Source organism: Lagenorhynchus albirostris, chromosome 3 (genome assembly GCF_949774975.1).
Source record: "Lagenorhynchus albirostris chromosome 3, mLagAlb1.1, whole genome shotgun sequence".
In the NCBI taxonomy this organism is placed as follows: domain Eukaryota; kingdom Metazoa; phylum Chordata; class Mammalia; order Artiodactyla; family Delphinidae; genus Lagenorhynchus; species Lagenorhynchus albirostris.
In genome coordinates this window covers 41,755,139-41,766,529 of record NC_083097.1, presented here as the reverse complement: position 1 = coordinate 41,766,529, position 11,391 = coordinate 41,755,139, and the positions used below count along the sequence as shown (strand labels likewise).

The following is an 11,391-nucleotide window of genomic DNA, read 5'->3' as shown; positions in this document are numbered from 1 at the left end:
GAGCCAGTCTTGTAGATAGATTTCCTCCTAAAAAGAAATCTTTACTTTTTTAAAATGATTACCAGGTAATGTCAACTGTCCTGTCCTGACCCTCACTCTACCCCTGCTTATGTCCTCATTTGCCATTTTTGTTGAAACCTGGGGCCTAGTATGTGCTGTTTGTACGATAGTTTTCATCTCCCCTTCCTCCATTCCCTATCCCTGAACCTAGCCCACCTCCCTCTACCCCACTCATTCCTCATTGCTGGTGTCAACCAGAAAAATCTAAATGTATTAGGAAACTTCTTTCAGTAAATTATCTGAAAACCCACTCTTCTGAACCACAGGGGTATTTGATTAAAGTGGGTTTCTTACCAAACCAAACTTGGGTCTGCTTGCCCACTTGCAGTAAAATCAATCTACTGACCCCAGGTTGTGGTGACAGAAAGGGCAGCGTTTATTGCAGGGCGCCAGGCAAGGAGTCCAGACAGCTAGTGTTTAAAAGACCCAAACTCCCTGAAGGCTTTCAGGGAAAGATTTTTAAAGACAGGGTGAGGGAGGGAGGTTGTGGAATGTGTGGTCAGCTCGTGGGCACTCTTCTGATTGGTTGGTGGTGAGGTAATCGGTAGTCAGCATCATCAATCTTCTGGTTCCAACCAGTCTGGGGTCTACATGCTTGTGGGCAGCATACAGTTAACTTCTTCTACCTGGTGGGGGCAGAGGGTGAGGTTCAGTATCTATCAGACAGCTCAAAGGACATGACTCAGAATTTTCTCTATAGTCCTCGAGGAGGAATGAAAGGTCCTTGACTTTTTTTAATGGCTGAATTATTATTATTTTGTATTCTGACTGCTTTCCTTTCTTTCTGCATTTTCTCACTTCTCTATTTAAATATATTCTTTGACTAAAGTTTTTCTACAGACAAAAGGCAGGCGGAGGAGGGCCTGGGGGGAGGTCAGTTGTGGGAAGGCACCATAGGGTCCTGCTCAGTTACAAATTCTGATATCAAACATTTTATTCATGATGAATTCATAAGAAAATTATAACGAGATTCCTCTCTGATAGTTCTGCCTTTGTATTCCATTTCCAGGCTCAAAAGTCTCAGATTTCTTCTCTCAGTCCTCGTACATTTAAGCACTCTCTATGGTGTTTCTTCTCCACAGATGTTCTGCTCATATTCTTAGTGTTTTCCAGATTGGACAAATAAAGTTCATTTATTAATTGCCCCATGTCAGCTGCTCCACAGTGAATTCCACTTGCATCTATCAGTGAGTAGATTTAATCAAGTTGTATATTTGGACATTGCCTTTCATTAATCCATCTTAAACTCTATATTTAAGGTAAAAAATAATGCATTTGGGGCTTCCCTGGTGGCGCAGTGGTTGAGAGTCCGCCTGCCGGTGCAGGGGACACGGGTTTGTGCCCCGGTCCGGGAAGATCCCACATGCCGCGGAGCGGCTGGGCCCGTGAGCCATGGCCGCTGAGCCTGCGCGTCCAGAGCCTGTGCTCCGCAACGGGAGAGGAGAGGCCGCAACGGTGAGAGGCCCGCGTACCGCAAAATAAATAAATAAATAAAAAATAATGCATCTGGTGACATCCTCACCGTCTGATTTGAGGACACATGTGCAGGTGACACAGTGGTTAGGAACACAGTCTGGCTGGGTCTGAAGCATAGCCCCAACCCACTTGCATTGCAAAGTAATATTAGGCAAACTGTTTAACCTCTTTGTGCCTCAGTATGTTGTGAGGATTAAGTGAGTTAATATACGCAAATATATTACACATTATATATAACAAATACAAATACATTACACATGTTTATCACATGTGTCAGGTATTCTCTCAAGTGAGATACATATATATGCCATCATTTTTGTCAATTTAAAATTGTCTGTTTAGTGCACTGTTTAGATGGACACTTCACTTAAGTAATAATAAACTGTTGTTTTACCTTTTCTGTCTTTATTTTTTCCGTAACCCTAAGAACAGGGATTGTGGTTGGCAACAGAGGCAGGTTTGGGACGAGCAGCAGAGTAGAGTTGGGGAAAGGTGCGGGGTTGAGGTATGAATGATGCACATGTTTATTCGGTAGTTTTCTCAAAGTGCTACTAGGAGAGAAAATGAGACATGAGTTGATCTTTCTGTCGTGCACATTACTCAGAATTTTTTCCCTGAAAGTTTGATTTTTTGATTTTTTCCCCAGGCCAAAATGTCCCAGAGTCAAAACGGCTGCACCAAGAAGACCTCATCAAAATGTCACGTGCCCCATTCTTTAACAGGCGAGGTACTGTTATAATGTGAAAGTATGAAGTTGAAATGGGTAGATTCAGAAACCCACATCCTAGTGCAGGCCCACGTGTGAGTGTACATGCTGGTCCAAAAGGCTGGGAGCAGAGCATGCCCCAGACTGGACCATCAGCAAAAGCTCCAAGACCTAGAAAGTCTAAACACAGGCTTCCCTTAGACCAGCTTATTTTATGAATGAGTCAATAATTTTTTTAATATTCCTAAACGGAGTGTATTTATAAAATGGGTTAAAATGTATCGTAAGTCTTTCAGAATTGCAGTGCATTTTTTTCCAGTCTGAAGTTTGATTCCCTTTTTTCATCCCAATGTTTGCAGGTTTTACGTGTGTAATTCTGAGTGAAGTTGCTGAGTGAAGTAGGTGCTCAGAAACGGTTTTACCCTCTGGGACTGTGGCCTAAATTGTTTACAGGCTCCAATCTACTAAAAACAAACAAACAAAGGGAAACAAGTACCTCCATGAGAAAGAGCCCCGAGGCTCTGCCTCTCCTTCTTGAGCCTCAATTCTATGCCAAGGCCATCCGCTCAGAAGTCCTAATTTGCAGGAAAAAGGCAGATCTTGGATTTCTTCCTCCACACCACCCTCTACACCCAGCAGAACCTGATTTAATGACAGCTTCCTGAGGAAGTTCAAATAGTTAGAATAGACATCTTCTGATTGGAGGAAGTGTGTTCATGTGTACTTGGAGAAGGGACAGGGAGACCCTTATGTTCATTTCACTTCCCCGCTTGGCTTCTAAGGGCCTCCAAGGAACCCCACAAGTCACTGAGTATTGAAAACCACTCTCCTAAATACTGCCTGCTTTTTGCACAGGACTGTTGTCAGGATCAAAATGAGATTCTGCCATGAAAGCAAAGGAAAAAGGATTCGAAGGATTAACAGATTCTTCCTTTGTTCAGAGTTCTTTGTACAATTACAGGCAAGTAAACCAACAATAAAATGCCTATCTCCCGACAAGACTAATAGCTGCGTGAAGGCAAAGTATATGCCTTTCCTCTGCACCTTTGTACCAGGTAAAGCCTTAGTAAATATTTGTTGACTCTAAAAGAACATAGCATACTATCCCAGCACATGTAGTAAAATGTACTTTCAAGCCCTAGGGAAGGTCTCAGTGATTAAGCTGGAAGGTCTTCCAAAGGATCATCTGTAAAACGCAAAATGCATACTAAAGCCAACATTTGTTGAGTGTTTCTACCAGGCAGGTGAGATTCTAAGTTCTTTACATGCTTGTAACACCTGGGAGGAATATCTAATTATTATATTCCCTTTTAGATGAGAAAATTGAGACATAGAGATGTTAAGTAACTTGCCCAAAGTCATACAGCTAATGGGTGTCAGAGTTTGGTTTCAAACAGGAAGGTCTTGCATCAAAGCCTAGTTTCTCAACCACTAAACCTCAGCAAAATAAAAGCGGATGCTGGTCACTGGCTCCTGGAGCCCATTTCCCTTGATGGGGGTCCTCTGTTCAACCCAGACAAAACCGGAAGAATTCTTGGTTCCAACTGCATTCAACCAGTCAACTCTACCCTTTTGAAAATGCAAAAACAGAAGCTCAGATGTATAAATTGTCTTGCAACAATTTGTCAGGCAACTAGCTGAGGTAGGCTGGTACCACTGCAGTCACTGAACTATTTAGTATCTAAATTATCACAGGGTCTCAGCTTCAGGATCTAAATATGTTTGGGGAAGTGAATGAATGTCTTGAATTTCATTTAGGTCTTCTGGAAGCCACCATCACTGCTTGGTATACAAAACGCAAGCTTCACAGTCCTTCTATTTGTAACTAGAGGCAGGATTTTTACTTATCTAGGGCAAAGGACTCACATGGGGCACGCGTCAAACTTTGCAAATTTCCCAAATTATCTCAGATTCAAGTTCACCAGGCCTGAAGTTTTTAGCTTTTTTAGCTAGCAAACCAAGTGATTCCAGTATCAGAAAGACACTGCCCTGAATTTGGAAGGGATACTTCTTATCTGCCTAAGGCTTGGCTAAATAGAACTTGTGTGTTTTCTTTTTAAAGAAACCAGGACAAGTCTCCTTATTCCTCCCTGGCCTGAAGCAGCACACAGCTCAGCTCCCCCTGTGACTCAGTCCCCTTCTCCATCATTTGGCTGGGCTCCTGGGAAAGGCCACACCACTGAGAGGGAGCCCCACAGCATCCTGCATCCAGCCCTCATTCATCCTACACACGTGCCATGTTTGAATGCATCCCAGACAAGCTGGGATTCAGTTTGCAAGGCCCGGTTTCCATCCCCCACTGGTGCCAACAGCTCACTGTAGTCATAACCCTCTGGATTCCCTCAGAGGAAGCCACTTATCTACTACACTTCCTTTGTTCTTCAAGGCTCTATCTTGGCATCTCCGCCAAGGACATGTTTTGGCTGGATCCACTACCCTGGCCTCTGCATGTCTCTGGGAAGCTGAGCTAAGAGAAACATGACCCAGGAGGTAGAAGGAGAGGGACGGGGGGGTTGTCTGCTTGAATGCAGGACCCTACAAGGGAAATGTGCTCCAGGGACCAGGTGCTCATTGGACCAGTGACCAGCATCTTCCCAAGATTACTGTGAGCCTCCCTCAACCTTTTCAGAGACCGGACTGCTGGCCAGAGCAAGGACATGCCAGCCTTCTCGGGATCTCTGGTTAACTTCTCCCTGTGCAACAGGACAGAGGTAGGAGTGAGGGGTCTTCTTGTCTCTGTTAAAGAGGGTCAATGTACAGTGCAGTCTGTGCTGACTCTGTTTGGGTTCTGCAGTGGGAGCTGAAACTTACAGGCCACAGCCTTCATTGACAATGAATAGCTATGGTGAATATGGCTGCTCCCCCAAGAGCTTGTACAGCATAATCAATCATGGGCGACTCTGCAGATGTCACATCTACTCAGGAAAGTCCTGCACATCATTTTAAGTCTGGTTCCAATCTCTCTCCTCTCAGATACCTCCTCTGACCCCTAGAGGTTCCTTCAGCTAGCGGTGATTATCGCATGGCTTGCTCAGATATTTTATATGTGGTGGTACCTTCCCAATATCTTCTAGAGAAGAGAAGGAGTGTCTTTTGCACCATTCCATTCACCATAGCATCCAAAATTGAGCCTTACATGCAGTAGGTACTCAATAAAATTTACATTAATAACAGCCTTGTGTAGAGGAGAAGAGACTCAGCCATGTGCACTATAATATTCAGCATTTATTTACTGGCAGAGAGACAAGTGAAAAAGGAATTGGTCGGATTGTTTAATTTGGAGCCCTTCTAAACATATACTAAGTGAAACATCCACTGAAACAATAACTTGGTTTAATGATAATGAACTTTGACTCCGTGATAACCGATTACCCTTAAAACCATCCTGGATTTGTTTCCCTACAGAAGAGCTGGAGACTGAGCACAGTTCCGTGAAACATTCCTTAGAGAGATTTCTCAGCACTAAATAAAAGAGTGGCTTCTTAAAGTTGCAAAAGAAGTCCAGCTGTTAGTTCTGGCCGGGGACAAGCCCTGAGCTGGCTCCCATCGGAGACGGCAGGAAAAGGTAAACATGGCTGTATGATGTCACTGAAATGGCCTTATTTTCATCAGAAGCTAAATTCAAATACCCTCAGGGAGATGGGTTGTTTTGTTTTGTTTTGAATTACTACAGCTTTCTAAAATTCATTTTTACCTCTGTAGGTGGTGGAATTGTCCAATGGATTCCAAGTTCCATGAAGAGAAGCTTGGAAACCTGTACTCCTCTGGGTGCCTGGAAAGAGTGCTCACCAATGACTGTGAAGCAATAGATTCGCAGTCTGAGCCCTGCTTCCTGTACCATATCTTGACTGGTATGTCTTCCAAAAGGCAATGAGGTTCTGGATTCAAGTGTGGTAAAGCAGAGGTGGCACTTGGTTCTCAGCAGAGTCAAGGGATCCAGACCAGAGAACTCAGTACTTCTAGTGACTAAAGAAATGGTAGGTCAGCTTTCAAAATGAGAAGAAACTCTAAGAAGAGTAGTGAGGGTGCAGGGTCCCCCCAAAGTATCTCCTTTCTCACCCATCACCCCCCAACACATACACGTAAGTCTACTCCACCTCTCTCCAAAATCCAAATCCATCTTGTGTAAGCAGTCTGGGGATCCTAACGTTAGAAGGAGAGCTAATCCAGATTATCACGTCAATTCTCCCACCCATGTTCACAGAACAGGGACTGGGGGTCTCAAAGCAAAGCAGAGCTGGGGCAGATTTGGCAAAACATTCATCTGCCAAGGTAAGACCTGATGATGCTATCATCAGACACTGCCTGGTTTACAGAATGGGGTAACTGAGTGGAATAGGAAGTCAACTCTCTGAATTCAAATCCTGCTGCTGCCACTCCTCTGATTCTGCTTTTTTGTGCTTTAGTTTCTTCCTTCATAAAATGTGATTACAAATCCTAACCTCATGGGACTCTCTAAAGGATTAAATGAAGTATTCCTTGTAAAGTGCTTAACATGGAAAGAGCTTAATAAATGTTGAATTATGTTATTTCTTACTTGGTCTTAAAGGAGAGTTTAATTTTCCTCCATAACGCAAGGATGGATTGATCTCTCAACTGAGAGTGATCTTGCCTTTCTATGTTCCTAGTTTCTAGTCGTCTCTTTTAGTGATTCGGACTAGTATTTTAGTCCTACTATAATAGAGGGGTTAGATGTTCACAAACTATTCCACGGAGAGCCAAGCTTTATACAACTTGGATAACACAAACCACTGTGTTAGTTGCTGTGGAAAACACACAATAAGCATTTAATCAATGTTTTAATTAAATTATCTCCTAGCTTCAACAAGAAGGAGACTCACCAAAGGTAAATGTAGCACCCTGGGCACAGTGGCTATAATAATCACATCATAGATGGCTTTATCTATGTGAAAGATTCTAACACAGTGACAAGAATCCAGTTGTCCTTTGGCTTTGTTAAACTGTATAAGTGTGATACATTCAAATTCATTTTAAACAGTACAGTGATGTACATTCTACACAGACAACACCTGAATCTGAGTGAATGGAAAAGTGGAAACTGAAATTTTAATTTGGTTAATGGTGATATAAAGTTTTCAGTTTTGTCACATAGCACTTGCACTTGTTACTTATGTAAATAGTCATTTTTCTCTCTCTCTGTTAGAGAAGCAGCTTGAAGACAGGAAGAAGAACATGGACTTTAATTCACAAATAAGTATGATTATACCCTGATATATCAGGACACTAGGTTCAAAGATATGGAGGGACTTTCTCCATATCTTTGAGCCAGGATGCAAGTCTCAGAAAAAAGTGTTTTAAGTGAGGCAATGTTTTTGAAAGTACTTTGCGAGCAGCAAAGTACAAAACAGCATCTTGTAAACCACAGGCATTTAATAAGCAGCTACTCTGCCCTAGTGGCCATTTGGGCACTGTAGGTTGAAGACATCCTGGCCTTGAAAAAGTTTCCAGTGTAGAGGACACAGGTGGACTGAAGAAGTGTGTTCAGGACACCGCAGGGTGCTGAGGTGGGAGTGGCCACTTCTAGAAGGTGAAAGTAGAGGGTTTTCTCAAGAAAAACCCTCACATGAGCTGACTCATAAAGATGAATAGCTAGATGTTCATCAGAAGGACAAGGTGGAAGAAAAGAGCATCAGAGCAAAGGAGTGGCATGGGTTGGGGAACAGCATAATCAGACTTATGGTTTCATATTCTTTGGGGCAGCTGCCTAGAGAAGGGATTGAAAGCAGGGCTACACTTCACTGTAATATACCAGCCAACAGATGGTGACCACTGGACTGAGGTGGTGAGGTCTTCAGGGTGAGGAGGCAAAGATGGTAAAAGAGGGTGTTAAAGAGGTAGAGTTGACAGAATTTGGTCACTCTTCAAGCTTGGAGGGGAGAGAGAAATGGGGGTCAAGGATGACATCCAGGTTTCCAGCTTGAAGATGGGTGACTAGTGGTGTCATTCACTAAGAAGGAAATACCAGGAGGGGAAAATCATAATATAGTTGGCTCAATAATGTCCTCAGGTAGCTTTCCTAGAACTGAGACATTAAGGATGACTTCTCAGAGCTCATCTTTTTGATTCAGGGTAGTTTCCTTTCACTCACCTTGCCAGGATCTTAAGTAATAATTAACTGCAAGAGGGGAAACACAACATCTCAGCTCTATTTTCCAAATGATTAACCTGCAGTAAAACCAAAGGCAACATGAACTTCAAGTGGAAGACACAGGTGCATGCTCTTAGCAAAGTGTCCACGTAATTTGTATTTCAGTACATGTCGAGGCCTAAGAATCACCTGCTATATTTTTATGGTTGGGTAGTAGGATTTAACAGGACCCTGCTGAGATGAAAATTATACTGCCTGTGAACCCAGACTGTAGGTGTAGATAATGGAAACCTGCAATAAGGCCTGGGCTCCAGGAGCTCAGGGACATCTGCATGCAGGTTGAAAAATTTCTATCAGACAGCCTTAAGGCAGCTTAGGTAGGAGACCTCATGATGTCTGCTAACCTCTGTTGAAGTCAGGGGCTTTCCTGCTATCAGAATGTAGCTCCACAGGGAGCATGGCTTGGCTAATTGTCAGTGTCTTTGGTGAACATAGCTCTGGGTCAAGCACATAGCTTGGGACAGAGTGCTTGGGCTGGATTCTAGCCCCATTGGTCCCCTCATGTGTACCCTGATGCTTGATACAACTGGCCACCACCGTGCAAGGCAGCCCTGGAACCTTGGATAACTGTCTTTAACCCTCCTACAGTCCCCAGCCTGCAAGAGGGAGTAGGAGAACATATTATTGGCCATTGCAGAATCTCTTATAACAAAGCACGGTGTAAGGGGTATTGAATACCCACTGTGTGCTAGGCACTTTGGGCAATATGCAAGCATTTACTGAATTAATGAATAACAAATGAAAGAACATGTCTCTATTTATGGCAGTCCTATATGGGGCTTAAAACACATCCCTGGGAAGGGATGGAAGCAGAGAAGCTAAATACCATCTGATCATACAAAAACTAAATTTCTTACTAGTACAAAGAGTAGGGTTATGTTTTTATTCCCGGTTTTTCCCTTCAAATCCTAATGTCATAGATTAAAATACTAATTGCCCCATTTTCCAGCTAGAAGAAAAAGCCCTTAATCTTTAAATTCAGGATCTCGACGTAGATTTGTGTCTGTAAGCATGATGTGGAACCAGATCCCACCAGAAATCCTAAATAATTTTCTGTCATTACTCAGCATCTCAGAACATCCTGAAATGGAAATCTTTCTGTTAGAACAGAACAGAGCATGCAAATATATGCCTAAGGACTCCATTTTTAAACAGTTTTGAAAAAAACATTAGAACCCATTCTCTGTTGTATTACTTTCCAAGCTTTAGGGTCCACCATGGGAGGCAGGAGGAAGACAGACTCTCCTCCAAGTCAATACATTCTGACATCTTCAAGCTTGAACCCTCTTGTATTATTATTTAACCAGGAAAAAACTAACACCATCTTTGAGTGTAATTTGCTAAGTCACCCACAGATGGTTTAGAGCAGGATTTCTCAACCTCAGCACTACAGAGATTTTAGGTTAGATATTTCTTTGTTGGGGTTGGGGGGAGGTAGCAGTCCTGTACATTGTAGAAAGTTTAGCAGCATCCCTGACCTCTACCCGTTAGATGACAGTAGCACATCTGTCCCTTTAGTTGTGACAACCAAAAATGTCTCTAGAATTGCCAAATCACCCCTGGTTGAGAAACACATTCAGAGTAGCATTACCTCTCAAACCCAAGTTCAGTCAGACGCAAGGAGCCAGATGAGCATCTGAAGAGCAACAGAGAACTACTCTACTTGCTGTTGTGATGACAAGGACTTAGGACAAGTGAGTTAAAACTCTCTTATTGGTCCAGGTCCCATAAATTTAAGGTACTGAGCAAATAGTTTACTACAAATATAAGAAGTGATTTGATCTATCAACACTGCCCAACTCTAAGATCTTGCTGGTTCTTTTTTACCAGGTAGAAATTTCTAAAAACAATTATAGTGTCTTTTCATAATATATCTGTCTATCAGTAGTCTTAGTAGCAAGTGACAGAAACCGAATTCAAAGCGGCTTAAGCAAAAAAGAGAAGCTTTTCATTGGGTTTCATATAACACGAAGTCCAGGGATAGAATTGCATTTAAATACATCTGGATCGAGGTATTCAAACAATGACACCAAGAATATTTCACTTTCATCTTTTAGTTTTATTTTTCTCTGTGTTGGCTTTATTTTCAAGATGCTTTCCCAAGATGGTGACAGAGACAGCCACTGAAGGTGGTTTCTCTTAGAAACCGCCAGTGGAGAGAGAAGGTCTCTTTCCCAAGTGTTCTGGCCAAAATTCCAGGGTTAAAAGTCTCATTGGCCTGACTTAGATCAGGTATCCATCGATGAGCCAATCATTGTGGCCAGAGAAATAGAACACTCCACATGATTTCCCAGGCTTGTAAGCACACACTGTGGTACACAGCCTCTAAGACGGCCTCCATTGGTTCCTGTCTCCTGGTTTTCCTGACGTCATGTATTCTCCCCTTCTTGAGAGTACGCTGGACTCACTTCTAATGAATAGAATTCAGCAAAAGTGATAAGATGTCACTTCCAAGATTGTTACAAAAAGACCGACTTCTGTCTCACTCACCCTGAAACATTGTGAACTGCACTATGAAGAGGCTGAAGTGGCAAGAAATTGATGGCTGTAAGAGTCATCTAGGACTCAACTCCTGCCAGCAACCATGTGGGTGAGCTTAGAAGCAGATCACCCCCAGTTGAGCCTTAAGCTGTTTTTAACACTGACTAACATCTTACTGTCTTGAGAGAGATCTTGAGGCAAAGAGAGACAGAAAAAGCTACACTCGAATTCCTGACCCTTAGAAGCTATGAGATAGTGTTTTTTGTTCTAAGCCATTAAGTTGGGTTATTTGTTACATAGCAATAGATAACTAATACACACATACACACCCCTAGGAATACACGATAGGGACATTTTCACCAAACACCGTGGCCTGAGATTGGGTGAGACCATAGCTCCAAAGGAATTCTGGGGCTCAAAAATACATATTCATTATAACATCCAACGTAGACTGTGTTGATTGAACATATAAGCTTCAAAATAGAAAAAGAAAGCCCTC

The 11,391-nt window shown here is 42.6% G+C and overlaps 1 protein-coding gene across 1 annotated transcript in view; it reads right to left on the bottom strand.

Moving 5' to 3' along the window:
• Positions 1 to 412: 412 nt before the first annotated feature.
• Positions 413 to 11,391, bottom strand: part of SNX18 (sorting nexin 18) — a 91,072-nt gene continuing 80,093 nt past the window's right edge. The window contains exon 2 of the mRNA XM_060142951.1: positions 413 to 686. Within this exon, the coding sequence (XP_059998934.1) occupies positions 673 to 686 (14 nt within the window). The 3' untranslated portion in view covers positions 413 to 672. The remainder of the gene's footprint in view (positions 687 to 11,391) is intronic.